The 23557-nt window shown below is 33.3% G+C and overlaps 1 protein-coding gene across 4 annotated transcripts in view; it reads right to left on the bottom strand.

The window, feature by feature from the left end:
- Ae2 (anion exchange protein Ae2) overlaps window positions 1-23557 on the bottom strand; it is a 212364-nt gene that overhangs the window by 43235 nt on the left and 145572 nt on the right. For 2 of the 4 annotated variants that reach the window (XM_076415695.1, XM_076415699.1), the window contains 9 exons: window positions 22099-22227; window positions 15500-15628; window positions 5654-6016; window positions 5366-5603; window positions 2850-3483; window positions 2583-2787; window positions 2269-2525; window positions 1370-1623; window positions 1138-1307 (listed from right to left, as the gene is read on the bottom strand). In XM_076415695.1, the coding sequence (XP_076271810.1) occupies window positions 1138-1307; window positions 1370-1623; window positions 2269-2525; window positions 2583-2787; window positions 2850-3483; window positions 5366-5603; window positions 5654-6016; window positions 15500-15628; window positions 22099-22227 (2379 nt within the window). The remainder of the gene's footprint in view (window positions 1-1137; window positions 1308-1369; window positions 1624-2268; window positions 2526-2582; window positions 2788-2849; window positions 3484-5365; window positions 5604-5653; window positions 6017-15499; window positions 15629-22098; window positions 22228-23557) is intronic. The other 2 variants (XM_076415697.1, XM_076415698.1) reach the window with 2 other exon arrangements.

The raw sequence follows: 23557 nt of genomic DNA, 5'->3' as shown, positions 1-23557 counted from the left end.
ATTATGTATTATTTAAACCGCCGTTGAAAATATTTTGTTTACATATGCAAATGTTTCTTGTACGTTTGTAATAGTTCCTGGTATGCATAATTACCAACAATTTTATCTTGGGGGAATGTTTATTACTTATCTTAATGGAATACAGTGACTTAAATAATATTACATGTCCGATTACTATTTAATATAACTAAACATATCAATTTCTTCGTCATTTTAAATACATACTACAGTGTCATATCACTTAAATGTCAACATTTGTTATAGACATTTGTTTTAGCTTTTCTCGTGTTCCAAGAATTTAATACACACAGTTCCAAAACAAACATGATAAACATTTTCAATTTATTTTAAAATTATATTGCAATTTCGATGATATATCATTTGAAATAATTTATTAAGTACATAATTCAAAAGGTAAGAATAAAAACATTTTGTTGTGACATAACATTTTGACATTGACAAGAATACTGATGTTTGATTAGTATAGATAGCGTTGGTCTCCTTTATCATAAATGTTACGTCAGATGAAATTCTTATTGTTTGAAAAGATAACGTTCTTCTAATTATAATTTTCAGTTTGATTTTAAATCGAATTCGGACGAGGGAAAGCAAACGTAGAGTAATTCGAAATTCAAACACAACAAAAACACGTATCGAGTTTCTTACAGAAGTCCCGAAGGGTTTGTCAGCTTCCCGTCTTCATGACATTTAATAAAAGGCACTCAATCAAATTTAAATTAAAATAATTGACACCGTTCAATACCGATTTATTTTCTCTTTTCGTTTGCCTTAATTGTCAGCCTAATATTCTAGTAACGGAATAGATTTATTATTATTGCTTTTTAATTAATATAATCCATAAAAAGGACTACAAGAATGAATTAGGATACCAAAACCATACATCATGAATATATCATCGTAACAATGAGTATTAAATGCAATTCTAGAAACAAAGTAATTAAGAAAGATATTTAAAAGACCCTATATATTTTTTTAAATTTAGTATAAAGGATATGTTATATACAGGCTACACCTAATACACAAAGGTGTATATCTGGTTGTATACAGCTAATAATAAAGTATTAGTAGACAAGTCCCATGATATAAATATATGTTTAAATAAAATGTAACACTTACCTTTCTGACGTACGATGCTTGAGGGTGATGCTTCACAGGCATGAAGAACAATCTTATTCTATCGAAAAGCTGAATACCATCCGTGGATGCTACTCCCATGTATAAGAAGATACCAAACAAGACGGCCATGGGCATCAGTCGGAGCAGTGGAGACATGAAAACGGACAAGCCTACAGATGATCAAAAAAAAGTTACATTTTGGTATTGTCAGATAGAAATATGGTTTTCTTACCCACTAATACGGAGACAATTAAACTGGATAATCTTTGTTCCTTCACCTCGATGAGATGCGGCTTCTCACCGGGAGCGTGAGTTCTCGACATTATTGTCAGAGAGTTGGCGTGAGCAATACTGCGAACGGTTGCGGCACACATCCAAGGCAGGCCGAAAAAGCCGGCCATTATGTTGGTGATGCACAAGATGACTATATCTAAATGGAAACCGCCTCCTTTTTGTAGTTTACGTTCTGCTTTACCCAAGATCAATCTGAAATCGAAAACATTATGAAGTGAAAGCTATAAGGGTACAGATTTATCGTAAATTCGTTATATTTAGTACACAGATGAATATTAAAGTGTTTTCTGTTTGTTTAATTGACATTCTTCTGTCTTTTCCCTTGTGTTCCTGACTGTGTTCTGTATTACTGTTATTTAGTGAGTTTTTTGCCTTAAAAGTTTAGGATATTTTTCTGGTAAGTTCAATAGACTTTATACAGTTTTAATTCTGATATGTTATCTGTCATATATGATATGATTTCTGTTATTTAGTGAGTTTTTAATAGACTTTATATAGCCTATTAAAATATACTATTATCAAACATTGACATTGTGATTTTGAATAATTATAAGCAAAAAAGATTTACTGGAAGCAAATTATATACTTTCTTAAATGGAATAAAAACCTTTCACATCTTATATTAAGATAAGTTTTAAATAAACATGAGTTTGACAAATTTCATATATTAATAATATAGTGATGTTTATGCTTTTAATTGTTATTTCAATTATCTTTTTGATAACAGTTAAATAAACAATGCTAAGTATGATACATTTAGTAACTAATATATTAGCATCAGAGTTCCTGTAATATCTTAAAGCATACATAGTACAAGCCTGTAATAGTCATACTTACTCGCAGATATGAGTTTCCATGAATATAAGAATATAAACGAGCATTGCAGGCACCACGGAGGCAAACATAACCCAGGTAGGTAACGGTAAGTACATGCCACCTGGTGGTATTAACCATCCTCGGTAATCTGGGCGTGATGGAGAGAGACCTTCCGGTACGTTCAGTTTATCGGTGTAGATTTCTGGTACCATGAAATCGATGAATACCATTATAACGATTGCGATCGGGACTCCAAAATCACCAAGAGCTCTTCTAGCCTGAAATTAACATAGGATTCAATACAATTCTGCGTAACACGAACCGGATATTCTTACAGATCGTCCTAAGAAGTGACTGTTCCTGAATATTTTCAAATAATAAGCGATGGCGAACGTTCCTATGGTTAATATGGTGCAGAACAAGGCAGTGTTGGGTTGGTTTATGAATACGTTGTTGCTAACGGTGGGAACTTTTTCCATATGGGTCACGGGAATCGTTGTTTGATTACCTCCTGATGATGTGTCATTGCTGCTAACATTCCTGTGATGATTAAATGAAAATATATACTTACAAATGGTTTAAAATGATGTTAGTATACATACATGTAAGTTGTCGTTTCATATTCGCAATAATTATGCAACAGTGGATGGTTATCGTAAACCAGAAAGACCTTTTGTATACTCTCGATGATGTAGAGGAACACGATCAGGGCGGAGAAAACGTCTTCGGTGAATCTGGTGAATAATTTCACCATAACGCTGCCTTCGAAAGCGGCTACCACCACTCCTATGATGGCCAACCAGACGCTGATATAAATCCGTACCGTTAAAAACTCTATGCCTTGCGACTGACAAAACTGGAACAAACTCTCATCGAATATGATCAGAGGTCCAGTGGTACCGACGATAATCAACGGTTGTCCGCAAAAGATGGCGAATATCACTCCGGCTATGCTGGTGAAGAGGAGGTTCTCGCTGATCCCCAGCTGGTTCTCCGTTTTCATGCCAGCCAGACCGCCGAAAGCTATGGCTCCGCTCACAGCGGCAAAATACATGAAGATGGAGGCGGCGGCGCATTGAGCATTGAGTCCGTCCGTGATGTCACTTTTATAGTGAGGATACCGGCGTCTTAGGTCGTTGAACAAGCCACCCCATGGTTTCTTGGTGCGTTCTAATGGATCCGGGAAGGGAGGCTTTTTGTCACCGCCATCCAACGCCAAGAGAGGTTTTGTTAATCCTAAATAAAAAATAATCAGATGATTTTAAGTCATATTACGTCTTAATTTTTTTTTGGATATAATATTCAGAATGATAATAAATCTTATTATATTGTTTCTCTAATCCTATATCTATATTATTAAAAGAATAATTACCAGAGTTAAGAAAAAGTTGAGCCAATGAACGACTGGCTTAAGACTCCTCGAAGGATTATAATGGCTTCTAACGTCTTTCTATTGATGATTTTTCTTATTTCGTTTTACCTCCTTCATATTACCAACAACTAATCTATTTCCATATCGATCTTGTTTTTGATTGAAACTAATATTACGTCTTGAATACACATATTAGATAGGGAAAAAGTAATTCATGTTTTCTTTATGCTTTCTATCGCGAACTATTTTTTTGCATGTAATATTCATAATGATAATTAAGCCTAATATATCATTTGTATAATCCCATATTTACTTTGTTTAAAGAATAATTAGCCGGGTTAAGAACAAATTGAGTGAGTTAATGATTGGCTTAACACTCCTGGAAAGGGTATAATTGCTTCTAAACAAGCTTTCTAGCCTTTGAAGTGGATGAGTCTCTATCCAGTGCTTCTTTAATTTTTGAATGCACTATGATGAACACCTTCATATTGATGATTTTTCTTATTTTGCTTTCACTCCTTCATATTACCAACAATTCATCAACTTCCATACCGATGTTGCTCTCTTTTGTTTCTTGTTGTCATTCATCCTGTAAATATATTTGGAATTTCTTTCTGGTTACTTCTGAATACATCTTGCCATAGTCCTAGCCATGTTGTAACAGTTTTATTTTTCTTACAATAATATCTATTTATTTCTCTTATTTTTGGCTTATTATTGTTTTGTGTCATTTTTTTACATTTTAGTGTTTTTCTTAATATTTTACTTTTTTCAAGCAAGTCATTGCCACTGTTTCAGCCCTATGCATTATTGTTGGTCTGTGTGTATAAAATTCTAATTTTATACATTTTTAATTTTTTATAGATGTTTATTTTATAACACTGTTAGTTTGCTCTACAGCTAAGATGCATTCAGGGCCAAGATGGAGATTAAATTAAGCTCATTTTAAGTGGCAAGAATTTGTTGATAACAATTAGTATATATAATTAGTTTCTTAAATAGACTGTGCTACTTTATAATGATATTACTGACTAGTTAATGTTAATTACATTCGACAATATTTTGGAAAGTTTTACTGTAGTGTGGTTCTTAATATTTTACTTTTTTCAAGCTATTTAGTCATTGTCATTGTTTCTAAACTGTTGGCTTTATTAGAATTTTATACATTATTGGTTTTATAGATGTTTACCTTACAACAATTTTTTGTTTTTTTTTTGTTTTTATAACTCCACACTATTTCTAGTTCTCTGTTTCCATTACTTGATACCATTCATCTCCAGAGATTAAATTATCTACGTCTACAAAATCTTGGTTTCCTATTTTTCATTTTCTCACTCTGTATCTTCAACCATTATCATTATTTTCTTTAGTTTTGTTTCTTTTAATAGTTCTCAGGCCCAGTATTATTCATTTCCTGTATTATTAATTCTTCTAGAATTAGCTATTGTGATTTGGATACCTGCATTTGTTAACAGTTGTTGACTGATTTTATTGTATTTCCATTTATCTTATTTATTCTAGTTCTTTATTTATTATATTTTTTTTTCTCCGAAGAACTAGATGGACAAAGTTAATATATAGAAATAGTCAGGCTGATAGTGTTTATTGAAATAGTTTTAAAGATGAAGTTTTTAGTAATATAAGGGGTTTTAAAAAAAGACTGCAAATTTCTGTATATTTCTTACATCATTCGAAGCCTGTTATTTACCCTTCACGGACTAAAGAGCATGTAGTAAGACTTTTTACCTTGAGCTTCCTGAGCTTTCGTCAATGCATTTTGCTTTCTTCTTTTGATGGCATCACTTTTGGCCTTTATCTCTTCAATTGGTAGTAGGGCCTGACGTTCCCAATCACCAGGAGGAAGAACAATACTGTCATCCAAAAATTCATTAATGGCTGATAATAGTTCTTTGCGTGAGTCTGCTTTATAGGCGATACTGTGAAACTGCTCGTTGGCCATAAGGGTTGAAATTGAGCGACCAACCTAAAAAATCTCATTAGTCCCCGCTTTGTTTGATGTAGTGCGGAACTTACCTCATGATAGTCGATAGTGGCTCTTTTGGGGCCTAGCAGAATGAAAATGAATCTCACGGGAATGTTAACTTCGATGAGGGACGGTATGACTACCGCCTCGGCTAATCGGATGAAAGCTATGGCCGGTTGCTCTAGGAAATCGACTTCGCCAACCAAAACGCTGGCGCCCTGGGCCTCGGCCGGGATTTTCTTGAGGATGGCGTCGTTGTGGGCACGTCTGATGTCCTCGTTCGATACCGAGTAGGTTTCCTCCTTCATGTCTACGATGTGATTGTCGATGTTGATCAGCTTGTGTTCCGCATCGCCGTTCTTAAGGTTGGGCTCGGGGAAGCTGATTTTGCGTTTTTCCGTGTCGTGGAGGCTCTAGAAAAGAGACATATGTACATAATTAACTAGTAATGGTGGTTGGGATTGTTTCGAGCTCTAATGGTGATCTGTCTACGATTGCAAGTGTCCACGAACTGCTTTGAAATATGACTGCTCTATAGCTAAGATACATTCAGCGCCAAGATGGAATTAAATGAAGCTCGTTTTATGATGCAAGAATATGTTGATTATGATTAGTACATATAATTAGTTGTTTTAATAGATTATGCTAGTTAATAGTGATATTACTGACCAGTCAATTTATACCGGTAAATTATAGCGGTAGTATTTTTTTATAAGTTTTATATACGCTTTTATATAAACGCACGATATAAATACCAGGTCTATGTTGGCTAAAGGAGCTCTACTCTATTTTTTCAAAAGGGGCGTGGTTTAAATCTATGTGTTGTCATTCATGAACTATTTTGTACACTAAAATATACTATGTAATAGAAAAAATTGTTATATTATCAACCATAAATTATTAAAAAACTGAATTTAAACATGGTCTTATGACTATTTCTGATTTAATTTAATTAATTTTTAATTAATTTAATTAATTAATTTTCTGATTATTATTAAAATAAGGTTTCAATGTGAAGACCTTTGCAAAACTTAACTTATAGTAATTGAGGAACAGTTTAGAAGTGGTACTCGGAGAATCTTTATTAAAGAATGGAATTTATTACGTCATCGCTGTTGTGATTAAAGACGCGTGGGATAAATTCATTTCGATTATCTTAAAAAAGGTAAAATTATTAAAAAGGTGGTCTTATCATCATATTCAAGCCCAATAGTGAACAAAGTCTCTTCAGTTTTTTAATGTGTTAGTAATTTTTTTGCTGCTATTTGCATTCCACGTTTTGAAGCAAGCTAAGATAAGATACTTATATCTATACAAGTTCATGTGGTTTAGTTCGCTTCAATCTTCTGATTTTCTGCGTGTTGTTCATTAAGTGTATTGTTATGCTTCTATGTTGTTATGATTTAATAACATTATTTCACATTTTAAGGCAAAATCTTGGATAATTTCGTAAATCCATTTGCTCTTGAGCTGTAGCTTTTATCATGTAGTTCTTTTAGATGGATTACTAGTTGCTTTGATTTTAGTTGGTAGTTATTTACTCTTTTAATTTAGGTCAACTTGAGTGTATTTTCTGAATGATCAGTAGAGAGTTTAGTCTTAATTTTGAGTCTCATCTGCTCTGATTTTTGTCTAATATGATGTTTCTAATTTAACCTACCACCTACCAAGATGGATGCCGAGATATTTAACTGATTCTACTTGAGGAATCGGGCATCCACCAAGTGATATAAATAGGTTTCTGCCATTTTAGGTAAAATCAATATGGACATAGTTGGAGCCATTAAGTTGCATTTTCCAGTCTTTAGTCCAGTACAGTTTTAGACAGACCATATCTTTCGCCATAACAATTGTGTGTTGGAAAATGTTCCAAGTACTGTTTCCTTTGTTGTTGGGGTATCAACAGTATAGAGCAGGTACAGGAATGATCTCAAGACACTACCTCGGGCAACTCGAGCTGAAATAGGTTTAAAGGTCATACAAAATAGTCTTTTTGTATCGCGTGAATTTCATCTAGAAAACAATGCAGAATATTGGGACCATTAGAAATTAGGCACTTTTATAAATGGTTTGATACATTTTAATAACAGTTTCTTAAATAATTATGATATCGTAATTAGCAGCGAAATAGGTCAGTATGTCGATTTTTTAGGGTGTTTAAACATAATTATTTGTGCCATATTAAAATATTCTGGAACATGCTTCAGTCTCAAACAGACATTGAATATGTATGTTAACATGATGATTGCTTTTCGTGATAGTTCTTTCAATAATCCAGGAGATATGTCATGATTTTAGAGCCAAAAGGATTATGAAAAAATCCGTGATAAAGCCAAATTTGTTGAAAAACTATCGGAATATCCTAGTTGGTAACAAACCAATACAAAGAGCCTTGGCCCAAACAACGGGACGTTGTAATTAAAAGACGTTTTTAGGTAATCATCGGCGCGGCCGATGTTTATTCAAAATAGTCCTTTTGTATCGCGTGAATTTCATCCAGAAAACAATACAGGATATCGGGGCCATTTCGTTGAGTATGCAGAAAGTTTCGGTACCGTTTTTGTTTGCGGAATGGGCAATATGCGGATATTTGGCGGGACACAGCTCCTGTCGCTACCGCTGGCGGAAACTTGCCGGGGAGTTTGACAGGACAATGAGACGGGAAAGCCATTATGGCCGCCGCTCCGAAGTTCTGCCCCGATTTGGACGCGCGGAGATAGGGAGAAAAAAGCCAAGGTCTGAGAGTTAATTTTGCCCGAACCGAACGAACGAAAGCCAGACGTCCCGGTTTTCGGTTTATTGTGTCCCGGTCATGTGGTTTTAACATTTCACCGCGCTTTTCAATTAAAATACGTGGGCCAATCTTCACACGGGTATCAACGAATTTGAGGACACAAATACACTTGTGACAAACGGTCGCGCGGATGTCAAGTGGTAAATATCTGTCAGCGGTAAATTAGCGCGGCTTTGCTGGTACACTTATATTTTCGATTTTACGCACGAAAATAACTGAAAATAGCACAGTACTAAATATTAGCGTTGGGAACTATCGATTGAAATTGACTACCGACTACTTTTTACCAGTGACTGTTTCAGTTGACTGTTTTTAGTCGCTATTTTCGGTCCGACTGGTTTTATTACTTTTTACTAATTTTTTTTTATTACTCTTGAGTCCACAATCTGCCCTATTGGCAATAAGTATTTCTTATGTCTATATTATATATACATGGCATGTAGAAAATCACTTCATTAAGCAATCTTCTGTATAAAATATTATCTTAATTAATTAGTCTTATTCTAATGCTTATTCTAAACTCTACATATGTCCAGTAATCAGATCAGGTGGTGTTAAACGTTTTAGTCTACGCACTTCACTATCACGTCGCATATTTAGCTGATTAGCGAGTACATTGGGATGCACTGACACTCTTTCGAAGTACTTCACACAAACACGTTGAATTACACTCGTTATAGGTTCTAGAGGAATATCGCGTTGTATCACTTTATTTGAAATATAGTACGGAGCATCAACAATGGCACGCAACACCTTATTTTGGAACCGTTGAATGATGGATATATTAGATTTGCTAGCGGTACCCCATAGTTGAATTCCATATGTCCAAATGGGCTTGAGTATAGACTCATACAGCAATACCTTGTTATCTAATGATAACTTGGATTTGCGCCCAATGAGCCAATACATTTGATATAATTTTAGTCCCAGTTGTTTCCGTTTAGAGAGTATGTGCTTCTTCCAGGTTAGTCGTCGATCTAAATGCATACCAAGATATTTAACATGCTCTACTTGGGGGAGTTGACGATGATTGATATTCACTGGTGGACATGTTCTTCTACGCAGAGTAAACGTTATATGCGTGGATTTTGATCCATTGGCTTTAATGCGCCATGTCTTCAACCATAATTGTATTTGATCCAGGTGGGTTTGTAGGTTTATTGATGCTGTGACTGGATCTTCATGGGATCTTTTTACTAATGACTGTCTTTTTATTTTGCTCTGTTGTTCTAACCGCGACCTTGACAAAAATCTACCCAATTTATGCTTACATATAGATTTATATGTAATATATATAGTCTTATGATTTTTTTGGTAGTTTGCTTGTAAATAACAATATATTGTATATTAATACAGCAGCATTTTAGAGCGATATTTTTCAAGATTGTTAATGTAATAGGGTAAAAAGATTAAAATTGTGAATAATAAATAGTAAAATACTTTTGAATGTTTTTATGGCAATAATAGATATATAATATTTCGATTACTCTCTCGATTTTTGATAAAAAATATTATCATTCAATAACAAATAAAGCATTTACTTTTTATTTAAAAAACTATAGTAGTTATTGTGCGATCATTTTTAATTATGTCGTGGATTAGTTTTTTTTTCTATGATTAGGTATATGTTTAATTTGTATTTAGTATTTAGGTTATTGTACATTGTTTACTTTTTGCATTTTTATTTGTTCTATTGTTTTGTCTATATTTATTATAGTACATTATTTAAAAATAGGAACTAACATATTAACAATAAAATAAAAACATTTTTAACTAGAGTGGTAGTATGATAACAATATGGTTTCATTTATTTCAGGCGATAGTTTAAAAAACTCATCAAATCTTTTCTAAGCTCTATTTGTCTGTAACAGATGGGGCAAAAGTCCCGCTACCATATTGATTGCGCGCCATCATCATCTTTTATGTGACGTTTAGCTCAGTTTCGCTTTAACCATTGTGTTGTGTAGACGTCCACATTTTATTATGACAATATATGAAATCGTGACAATATTTATTGAAAATAATCGTTTCATTATTGCAACTCAGCGGAATTTTGAAAACTGATTCGAAAATGTTCGAATAACAATATTCAATTAGTCCAAGAATTGCTACAGTAGTGAGCGATGAGGCCCATTTTTTCCCAGTGGCTACGTCAGTAAACAGAACAGTCGGTTTTGGGGAACACAGAATGCTCAATTAATTCATGAAACATCATTGCACCTACTGAAAACAAGCGTATGGTATGGTATTCATGCTGACAACATCATTGGTTCCTATTTTTTTGAAAATGACCAAGGTCTCCATGAAACGAAATTTGCTTGTCCCTGAAATGGAAGAGCCAGGACTAGAGGACATGTGGTTTCAGCAAGATGGGGCCATAGCACATACAGCTCGTTCAACAATTCAATTATTGAATGACGATTTTCCATGAATACTTTAATTTCGTGAAGTGACGATTTAGTATGACCAGCCAGATCTCCTGATTTAAGAGCACCAAACTTTTCTATGAGGATTTTTAAAATCAAAATTTATGTGAATAAGCCCCAAACGATTCAACATCTGAAAGACAATATTCGTCATGAAATTGAAGAAATTCAGCTTCAGATGTTGCAGGATGTCATGAAAAATGCATTAAAAAGAATCGAAAGCCGCATAGCGAATCCCGGTCACCATTTAGACGATATAATTTCGCATTCATAACGAAAAAAAATATATTAAGAGCAAGTAAAGTTTTTATGAAAACCAAACTTACTTATCTTTTCTTTGAGCAAAGTTATCAAATCAAGCAAGGCAATTGAAGTAAGGCAATCAAACTGGTAGCGGTATTTTTGCCTCACCTTTTATAAATACTTCTTGATGGCCTTCTATATATTATAGCCCATGATTCTAGATAACAACTAATCGTATTAAACCGAATATGGAAATAAAAATTCTCAGAATATACGAAGACGCGCCATGATATTTATTGCTTGCTGACTATACTGATGCCTTTTTCATTTCACTTCCAGTAGCTTTCATGCAAATCAGCTCCACTACTATAAAGAACCATTAAAATTGCTTTGAAGGTTATGGATTTTTTTTGTGTTTTTCGTTAAGGGTGAACTTTCAAAAGACCTGTTGTTGCATGCCCTGCTGCCATACATTCATAGCATCGCTTTGTCAAACCAACGTGTTTTTGAGATTTATATCTTCCAATATAAGCGGCTAAAATTGGATACCGCCGACTTATAGCTTTTGCTGCTGACAGTTATGGCTTAATCCAGCGCAGCTTAATTTAGGAACAAGTGCGGATCAATATTTTATTTTCAGATGCGAGAATTTCATTTATTGGTATATTTATTCAATCGATAAAGTACTTCCGACTGCTTTAGAGCTCAGTTAGAGACTGCTGGGAGCTACTGGGAATGAACAAAACAGTATTAACACCTGATATAGACAATATTTATTTATTAATACGTTGTTCAGTCGCCATTTGATTTTGAAATAGCTGTAATTCTTCGTGGAATAGATTCGTGTCTATTCTCTTTTGTCCACCCGATGGTAATTATCAGTAGATTTCCAATAGGACTCGGCTAAAAGGTGCAAAACCCCCTTTTCATTTCCATTTTTTTATTACACTTAGTGGTTTATTAATCTACCCAGTGGGTAACATGTAATAAGTATTTTTATATGATAGTTACTAAATTTGATAGGTATTAGAAAATTCAGTAAATCATCTCCTGTTCAAAAGCCTATATCCGTCCTGGATATATACTGGACACACACATTTTAGGACAAACACGTTTCAACATATGCATTTCACTGTTTACTGCATATTTAGAGGATGCGTTACTCCACAAATATGTCCAGATTTGGCGCAGGCGCACTTTCCTGCGTAGAATAAACCATAGAAAAGAATAAACTATATTGTCTTTCTTTACATTCTGGTACATTCTTCTAGTCGATCAAGTCAAAACAACAAAGAATCTACAATATTTAGATTTTGTTTTACATTTATAATTCTATAGTAATAATAATTAAATTGTGGTGTTATTTTTGGTGTTTTAACCTATACTGGTTTTAAAATATGGAAAAACAAGGGTAAGTGCAGAATATAAGGTTACATTTTTAAAAGTTATAAAATCCAAACAGCATCAATTTTATTTATAGTGGGAATGTTAACTGCCAAATTTATAATACATAATTTTCAACGAAATCGAATAGGTATCAACATATGCCAACAATTACTGCTAACAAGAACAGAGAAAAAAATGATTCTGGTTGTGTTGGAAGTAGTCAAGTCGTTAATGAAGTTTGTCCATCAAAAATAGTAGTCAAAATTGTAGTAACTGGTAACATTTTATAGGTAAGATGAAGCCAGAATTTCTTTAGAGTAAAAGTCGAAGAATGTGAAATTCAGGGAATCAGAGAAGAACAAATTAAACGGCATTTTGCTAAGATGTAAGAACAGTGTACAGTGACACTATAAAATAATTAAATTCGCTAACAAAACTAACTAGACCTGGATGAAATAAACAAAATATAAAACTATCAACGACACCCTAATGATCTAATGACAAGAAAAATACAATGCATTATTATATAAGAGTTTAGGTAAACTAATTATTGTTTTGTAAAAATAATGATGTATTGTCTGAGATTTGTTTCAGCTTAAAAGTACGATAATCCATTCATTTTAGGCTAGTAAATGTACAATATGTTAATCGAAAGCTCAATGTAGTCAATTCATTAATAGGGTTTGTGGATCAAGAATAGTAGCGATCATAGTTGATCATATTTGAAGATTTTTAGGAGCATTTCACCGTTTTCATATATAGTGGTGGCTTTTTTCTTTGGTTTTAACTATATTGGCTGGGTTTGATCTAAACGATTTCGGTCTTTTTTATGGTAATGTTTATTTATATGGTTCTTGGAGTTCTAGTTAATTGTTCAAATATGTAAATTAATTTAAATATGGCGTTTTTATAAAAATAGAAAGGCATCTAGAATTTATTTTTATTATTCCATTTAATTCAAATTTAATTTTTTAAATAAAATGTGTTATTTCCAAAATTTTACCATTTTTATTTACGCCCTGAACCTATTTACCTACTTATATATATTTTCGATGTTAAATCTAATAATCCCGACAAAAAAAAGTAAGTAAATAAAGCTGTATGTACGCATGTGCCAAACTCGTATTATTCTGTTTTAAAATTAAATGGAGCTCAATATGCGCATGCGCCAAATCCGGAGATATTTGTGGAGTAATGCATCTTCATATTTAGCTGATTGGCAGCAACCCATAATTGGATTTTGTAGGACCACAAGAGAATAAGTATTTATTTTTAAAGCAATATATTGTTTTCTGGGGATAATTTCATTTCCATCCTATAAAGCAATATATTTGGTTCAGCTTAAACCCATTTTGTTTACGTTTAGTAAATATGTGCTTCTTTCAAGCCTTAATCCCCCAAGTTTTCAGCCATAGGTGCATTTTAGTAAATGTGTTTGCCATAGTAACGGTATTTGAGGTCAGTAGATAAATATTGTACAAGAGATCCAATATTATAGCCAATACTCTGCCTTGTTGAAGACCTACTGAATAACAGGTCAATTGAAAAGTACGCGGCCTGGCACATAGATGGTGCTACTAGAAAAAAATCCATATGTTTTTTAGTTAGCCCTAACCCTCAACAGATCCGTGTATAAATTTGACAGCTGTCGGATCATTAGTTTGTGAATTATGGCATTTTGAGTGAAGCAACTTTTGTTATTGTGAAAAAAAGGAATTTCGCATGTTGATAAAATATTGCTTTTTGAACGGAAAAAATACAGTTGAAGCAAAAATTTGGCTTGATGCCGAGTTTCCAGATACCGCCCCACGAAAACCAATCATCAGCGATTGTTATGTTAAGTTTAGACGTGGGGAAAAGAGCACCGAAGACGGTGAACGCAGTGGACGCCCAAAAGAGGTTGTTACCGACGAAAACATTTAAAAAATCCATAAAATGACAGAAATAGCAGACATTCTAAAGATATTAACTGAACATGTATATCATATCATTCACAAATATTTGGGTATGAGAAAGCTCTGAATAAAACGGGCCGCGCGAGCTCACTTTTTTTTTTCGAGTTTTTGCGTCGAGACGTGACAATGGATGAATCAATGTTTGAAATGTGACAATTCACACTCCAAGTAAGTATTCGGTATGATAATTACGCTGTCGATTACCAAATTGCATTATCTCTTATAGTTTCCGAGATATGGACTATTGAAATTTTACAATTTTGGCTCTGATTCTAACTTGGGCCAAAATTGTAAAATGGTCTTATGAATTACCGATTTCGTTCCAATTCACATTCCAAGTAATATTCGGCATGTTAATTACGTGATTCCATCATTTTACACCTAAGTCCAATCGACAGTCATCCGAGTGGATTGCACATGATGAACCCGCTCTAAAACGTGGGATAACGCAACAGTCGGCTGGCAAGGTTATGGCGTCTGTATTTTGGGATGCGCATAGAATAATATTCACTGACTACCTTGGAAAAAGAAGAACCATCAACAGCGACTATTACGTAGTGTTATTGGACTGTTTGAAGGGCGAAATCGCTGAAAAACGACCGCATTTGAAGAAAATTAAAATGCTGCTTCACCAAGACAATGCACCGTGTCACAAGTCAGTGAAAACGATGGCAAAAATCCATGAATTGGGCTTTGAATTGCTTCCTCATCCATCGTATTCTTCAGATCTAGGCCCCAGCGACTATTTTCTGTTCTAAAAATAATGCTCGCTGGGAAGAAATTTTCGTCGAATGAAGAGGTTTAATCAGTGTATCACCCTTGAATGTTTTATTAGGAAAATTTTGTCCAGAGATCCCTATTGAGTTTTCTCTCTATTACTATATTATTTGGGAATAATGCATATTTTAGTTATTTCTGTATTCCATATAGTTTCATTTAAAACTAAAAATCAGGGCAAACTTCGCATACTAAACTAAGGAAAAAACGTCAAACCTTCTTGTTAGTGGTTGTAAAAAAGGGCGGGGTATGACATGAGATGAAAGAAAAACAAAATCGATACACTATTAACTAGCTCGATACGTAAAAACCCACTTGATGGGTAGTAAAAACCGTCAAAGAACTGGACCGCCATTTAACAGCGGGATGCGGACAGAGCCTTTCCTTGCACGAGCACACTTTGCTCATGCCGGAGTCCCCGGCTTTATGATCGAAATCATTCAGCTGTAAAAGAAACACTCATAAGTACATCAATGCTCAAGCCTACGAGAAAATGGGGACGAAATAACCTCAAATCTAAATAAATATGGGCGACTGGCGGCGGGGGTAGGTTTTATAGCAAACAAATATGGTTAGTTGGCTGCGGTGGCAAGTTTTTGTTTATCCTTAAGTCGAAATATTCGCAATTACAGTCAGTGGGTACTTGCAATATGCTACGATGTATTAATTAGATAGTAATAAAATTAGAATTTTTATCAAAAAATAATTTCTATAAATGAAAGAAAATATTTTTATCTTAAACGGAATAAATATCTTTTAAATGTTAATCTCTGATGGGCATTTTAGTATAACAATATACAAGATATCTCAAGGGAAAGTTTATATTTACTACAAATCCTAATTTGCATCACTAGAACTTGAGATTCAAATTTCCGAAGTGTTATTTGTTTTTAATCTGTCGTCTAGTGTATGAAAATTCTCATCATCTAGTGTATGTTCGATTAGTTTATTAAAATTACATGATTAGTACTTATTTAATAGAAAATAATAGCAGGAGATAATATGGAATGAATTACCAGTAAAATATTATATTTCTGTAAATTCACAAAATATAGAGATATAGAATGAGCACCATGCTTTCTCACTGTATGTCCTAACCACTAGCGCAGATTAATTTAGGAATAGTTAGGACATAGCACTTCCGACTGCTTTAGAGCTCAGTTAGAGACCGCTGGGATCTTCTGGTAATGGACAAAATAATATGAACATCTGATATAGAAAATATATTTATTTCTTAATGCCTTGTTGTCATCACTTGGTTTTGAAATAGCTCTAATTCTTCGGTAATTCTTCCAATGGTAATTATCTTTAGATTTCCAATAGGCCTCGACTAAAAGGTGCGAAACATCTTCTTTATTTTTATATTTTATTACCCTTAGTGGTTTATCAATCTACTCAGTGGGTAATTTGTAATAAGTATATAATGAATTATATTGTCTTTCTTTACATTCTGGTACATTATTTTCGAATAGATCGGTACAGTCGATCAAATCAAAACAACAAACAAATCTAGAATATTTAGATTTTGTGTTATATTAATAATTCTATAATATTAATAATTAAATTGTTGTGCTATTCTTGGTGGTTTAACATACATTGGTTATAAAATATGGAAGAACAAGGGTAAGTGCAGAATGTAAGATTAAATTTTTAAAAGTTATAAAATCCAAAGAGTATCAATTTAATTTATATTGGATCGAATAATAGGACATAAACAATAGACATTAATGAGGTTTGTCCATCAAGAATAGTAGCAAAAATTGTAGCAATTGGTAATAATTAGACATTTATTTTATAGCTAAGATGTAGCTAGAATTTGTTGAGAATGAAAGTCGAAGAATGTGAAATTCAGGGAATCAGAGAAGAAGAAATTAGACAGTATTTTGCTAAGATGTAAGAACAATGTACAACGAGACCACTAGAGGGTTGGGCTACTTTTGTAGCATTTAAGGTAAATATTATTTGTTGTTTTAATTTGTTTTAACGCAGAAATTGTTTTTAAAAGTAAACAATGGCAAACTTGAGGGAATCACTTCAGGGGACCAGATTATTCTGGACCCAACTGTAGAAGAGCAGTGTTTAACCAAGGTGCAATTCCTAATTGTAATTTTAATAGCTAATAAACTAACAAACTAACTAAAAAAATAAATAAAAGAAGTACAAATATAACCTTTCTTCAAAGGAAGTAAATTGAGTGGTCTGAAAACCTATGATTACCATATCTTTTTGAAATAGACGAATAGTGACTTCAATTTTATGTTACCCAGATGTTATTTAATAGTACCAGAGATCTATCTTAATACGTTTGTGTGTGAAGCTATTTAAGATTATTTAGTATAGCAATCTAGTAAATTTAGTAAACGTAAAAGCTAGTTGATTTTATCCTAATTTACCACGGTGCTTATTCTACGATAGACACATTTGGCTTAACATCTATGTCACTGTTTTAAATGTTGCGTTAAAACTGAGTTTTCGTTATAGCTTATAGCTTCACTGAACCAGAACAAACAGTTTTAGTTTCTTTAATCTTCTAACTAAGCTATCATTATCTAATAACTGGAGTACCACAATATGGACGTGCTGATAGAGTATTCTGTGTATGTTCTTTGAGTATAGTCCTTATTAACGTTATTGAGAATTTCTATCCTCAGGTTCTCATGCAGATTATCATTATAAATGTATCATGGGGCATCAACAATACTTCTCAGTATCTTGTTTCAGAATCTGTGTATGATATTTCTGTTGCTTTGGCTGGTTAACCTCAGAGCTGAACACCATACCTGACCACCTGACTTGTGCTTGATTCTTTTGTTGATAAAATCTTTATGCACTGATTTATTTTTATGCCAGATTTTCCTGTCTAGCATAATGACTTCGTAATTTGGATTTTCAGAAATATGTACAAATCTAAATTTAACGAAAATTCTCCATCACATATGATACCAGCGAATGCGCTATTTTTTAAAACGACTGATTGTGCCCAATATTCTGACCAAGACAATGTAATAAGAAAAAAATTATTAGGTGTTGCTTGTTCTGGTAGAATAAAAAAAAATCAATAGGATTTCAAAGGCTAAAACAGAAAAAATTTGCATGGCTACATATAATATAATATATAAAATGGATAGCGCTCGATTATACACCTATATATAACAAACATATAAAAAAGGAAATAATGTTTAGGAATCAAATATGTCAGTATTCCAACAACAAAAGAAACACTTCTTGGAACCTTTGCTGATGACACAGTTATTATGACAAAAGATATATCTCTGCCTAGGGCAATAGAAAAAGTGCAAGTGGCAGTCAACAAAATCGACAAATGGACAAAAGATTGGAAAATTCAACTTAATAGCTCCAAATCTGTCCACGTTAATTTTGCATTAAGGCGAAATAATAAAAACTTAATTATATCACTCAATGGATGCCCGATTCCTCAAGCAGAATCAGCAAAATACCTTGGAATCCATCTTAACGGTAGATTAAATTGGAAGCATCACGTTAGACAAAAAGCAAAACACATTAGAACCAAAGTAAAACAACTATACTGGTTAGTCGGAAGATACTCCCAACTTGATCTAAAATCAAAGAGGTTGATCTATAATACAATTATAAAGCCAATTTGGACCTATGGGGTGCAAATATGGGGTTGCACTAAATATTCAAATCAGTTAGTCATACAGCGCTGTCAAAACAAGATTCTTCGATAGATTACCAATGCCTATCGCTATGTAACCAATGAAGAACTGCACGATGACCTGGAAATCAAATGGATTTGCGAAGTTGTGCAGGATTTCGCCTTGAAACACGAAAGAAGATTACTAAATCATTCTAACGTGGAAGCAATACAACTGCTGGACAGCGCACAGGATGTCAGGAGACTGAAACGAACAAAACCATACGAACTTGTGTGAACATTTAGTGTGTATTATTAGTGTAAACTATAGCTATAAGTTAATAATTAATAAATAATTATAATTTTATAATTGAGGAATACATACTGATGTATTTTCTCGTACTCGTCTTGCTTGCTAATTAATCCAAGCACATAGGAAAAGTAGTAATAAATTAATTGTAATAATAATAATAATTAAGATTGTACTAAGCGTATCTAATAAAGATGTTATATATAAAAAAAATTTGTCAGTATATTCAGTATATGTAACTTGAAATGTCTTGTGAGATATTGATTTTTAATGTTCATACTTAAATAAAGAAAATTTGTTGCATTGTATTATAATATTTAAGATAATAACAATGTATAATGTACATTATATAGCGTTTCTTATGTATTTTATATGAAAATATTCTATACAGATGATATACTTTTATATCACTAATTTGTAGGTTGCCATGGAGCAAGTGGGAATTTACGCCAAATTACTATGAAAAAAACAGCTTGTTTGAGGATGATAGCAAAGGAAATAATGGCATTTTGTCATATTTATATTAAAAAATACAATAATCCTTTTAACTCAGATAATGAGAATTGAGACAAGAAAAGTAAAACTAACAAACGCTAATATCGCAGACTATTTAATAACTAATATTTATATAGGATAATGTAAGCCATACAACTCAGACAGTCAAAGTGCTAAAGAATATAATACTTTAGTTGTATTAGAAGACAAAACGACTCAAGTAATTATATAAAATAGAAGTTGTATGTAGAAGATGGACAAAATAGTATGAACACCTGACATATTCATAATATTTATTCATTAAAAAGGTTTGTTTGTTGCCCTCTGCTTTTAAAATAGCTGTAATTCTTCGCGGGATAACAGGTCAATTGAAAAGTTTCCGGCCTACCATAGTAAAACACATTTCTTTGGCAAAATTAGTTTTTTTATTCAATATAATTCTTCCCAGCAAGCATTCTTTTGAGATCTAAGAACAGGAAATAGTCGCTCGGGGCCCGATATGGAGAATACGGTGAATGAGGAAGCAATTCGAAGCCCAATTCATGGATTTTTGACACGGTGCATTGTCTTGGTGAAGCAGCACTTTCTTTTTCTTCAAATGCGGCCGTTTTTCGGCGATTTCGTCCTTCAAACAGTCCAATAACGCTATGTAATAGTCGCAAAAACTCGGGTTTGTTACGCTTGATCATCTTCAAACACTGCTCCGAATCATCAACTTGTCGTTGTTTTTGGTCAAAAGTGAGCTCGCGCGGCACCCACTTTGTACAGAGCTTTCTCATACCCAAATATTCGTGAATGATATGATGTATAGGTTCACTTGATATCTTTAGAGTATTTGCTATTTCTGTCATTTTATGGATTTTTTAAATGTTCTCGTCGGTAACAACCTCTTTTGTGCGCCCACTGCGTTCACCGTCTTTGGTGCTCATTTCATCACGTCTAAGCTTAGCATACCAATCCCTGATTTTCCTGGGGCGGTGTTCGGAAATTCGGCATCAAGCCAAGTTTTTGCTTCAACTGTATTTTTTTCCTTCAAAAAGCAATATTTTACTAACACGCGAAATTTCTTTTTATCCATTTATTGACAATAACAAAAGTTGCTTCACTCAAAATGCTATAATTCACAAGCTATACGACAGCTGTCAAATTTAAACAGGCATCTCTTGAGGATTAGGGTTAACGAAAAAACATATGGATTTAATGCTAGTAGCGCCATCTATGTGTCAGGCGGGGGACTTTTCAATTGACCTGTTAGATTAGTAGAATGTCCAAATTATTTCCAACAGAATTTTACTCCTTTTGTGTATGAAAATATCCCCCAATTCCTTCACTGATTTTGGAGATAGAATCATAACGAAACCTACATGCCGACATGCTTGACTGTAGGAATCAGGCAGCCCGGATCGTTCTTTTGGGGTTGGGAACTACATAAACCCGTCCATTTGTAGAAAACAAAATAAATAATCATCCATCGGACTATACCACATTTTTATAATCATCAAAAGGACAGGTGTTATAATCATTGCACCACTTCTTTTGCAGCTCCGCGTTGTTTTTTGTAATCGCAGCCCTACCTTAAATGTTTGAACTGAATATGGAATGGAAACTTATTATTGTATCAACAGAGAAAATGTGAGAATATTGATTGAAAAATGCTGATATATTCACTGTATTCTATTGAGTGATATTTCACTTATTGCGAGTGTTACCATAACCTGAGTGATCAGCACCAACGTTGTGAAGATAGACGAAAACGAAGTGATATTTAGTCCCAAAAGATCTATTGTTTTCTTGATGTAGTACATAAATAATGCAAAGAAGATGAGAGAAAGTATAATGGCTAGAGATAATAAAGTACACGTCTTTTTGTATTAAAATCTTAAATCTACAGAAAATATAATATCAAAAACAATAAAAATAATATTAAAAATTAATATACAACCCGAAGGCAACTGCCTAAAAATGAAAATATTTGGATGGTATTTTATAGAGACCCATTTCTGTATTACCATTTTTATAACTAAATAGTTTTATATGATTGTTTTTGTCTGTTGTTTTTTGAGATTTGAGCTTTTCCTTTAGACACACTGCACACTATTTTGAAAAATAATATAGCACACCATTTTTCATAACAGAACATTTAAAAAATACCTAAAAATAATTTAGGATTCATTATTGTTTACTGTAATATTGCAATTTTACTTTATTTGTTTGAATTAAAAAAGGTCAAATATTTTAAACGCCCATCAAATATAATTTAGTGAGAAATTATTTTTTGATAAAATAAAAATTAATAATGGGAGACGAAACACAAAAGGAACGGGGGAGGGAAAAAACAGAAATCGACTGGCGTTAGGTCTGGCTTGGGTGATGTAAAGAAACGTTCACTACCGGCTACGCTACTGATTGAGAGAGAATGTCTGGTTTAGTAGAACAGCTGCTAGTTATCAAGCAAATAAACCAATAGGCAAATGGTGGAAAAGCAAAACGCACATGGTGATGGGCAAAGCCCACCAATGAACTGGACCGGCCCTTCGTGGATACGTGGGGACAGAGCTGACCTTGGCACGCGCAGTTCTTGCTCGTGCTCGATCGTCGGCCACCATCTTCCAACCAGTAGGACTGGAATTATCGTTTTAAGTTGTAATCACGCACAAGAGAGAACAATAATGTATTACGTGCCTGGAAAAGTAATCCAAGTTTTTAAATATCATCTTTTCAAAGTAAATTTCACTATCACTAATTCAACTTTTATAATAAAATGAACCACACACCTAATAAATACTAACTTAATGAAAATGAAGATATATAAAAGGAAGAAAGGTCTGGCCAATAAGTATGGAATATATTATATTATATAATATATACAGCCCTTTCAAAATAATTAAAATCAATCAATCAATCAACTCCATGTTGGATCTATTCGGAATCAAATATATGAATTGTATGAAAAGAGTGAGTAATTTTTTCGATATTGTGTTTTCGATATAATCATAATTTAATACAATTATTTCAGAGGAACTCTTAATCTTGGAAGTACTTTCACAACACTCAGGAATATGCAGATGTTTGGATGAAGCTGTTAAATGAAGAATTTGTGATGTATGTATCATAATTTACCTTTTTTAGAAACAAGCTTGAAAAAAGATACATAGCAGATAGGATGGCAGAGGAATATGGTCACAGAGTAATATGCTTGTCTTCCTATCATTGAATTCATATGGGGGTAGAAAAGAATTATCATTACAGACATAGTAGTCGAGAGGATATGGAGAACTGTTTGGACTTGTGGAAAGAAGCATTACCTATAATCGTTTTGGACGAACTGCATCAGACCTACAGAAGAAAATGGCAAAAGCTGAAATCTTGAACAAGTGTTTGATAGAATAGAAATCTAGACGTCAACTGTGATTCAGAGAGTGGAAGTGACAGCGACTGTAAGATCTAGATACATAGATATGTATGTGATTCTTCAGAATATACCTGAGCATTTGGAGGATTGACAAGATATAATGGAAATCGGTAATATATAATGGAATCGAAATAACTTCATGAGGAAACATGAGATAGCAACCCTAACATATAAACTTGTGTTGTCGTTGTATAATTAACTGTAGTTTAAGTATCATGAGAGGTACTATAGCGTGAAAATAAATTATATTTAATAACGTTATTTCTATTTCATTATTTCATTTATATTATAATTAAGCTATATGTTAAAAGCAACACACTGTACATATTATATGAGCAGAAGGTATACACAGTAAAAATTGGACAAGACAAATAAGATAAATTTACATTTATAGAAAATAGGAGAGATAGGGCACGTAGAAGAGCACCTAGGCAGAGCAAACATTTATAGAAACAGCTAACAAGATGTATTGGAGAAGCCGATAGATAAATAATAAAAGACAAAAATCATATGAATATACCAAGTTAATGGGAATATATC

Source organism: Rhynchophorus ferrugineus, unplaced genomic scaffold (assembly GCF_030347505.1).
Source record: "Rhynchophorus ferrugineus isolate W39M unplaced genomic scaffold, kcgeb_rfMv2 rfM10, whole genome shotgun sequence".
NCBI lineage: Eukaryota > Metazoa > Arthropoda > Insecta > Coleoptera > Curculionidae > Rhynchophorus > Rhynchophorus ferrugineus.
The sequence above is the reverse complement of the archived record's forward strand: the minus strand, read 5'-3'. Positions and strand labels throughout refer to the sequence as shown.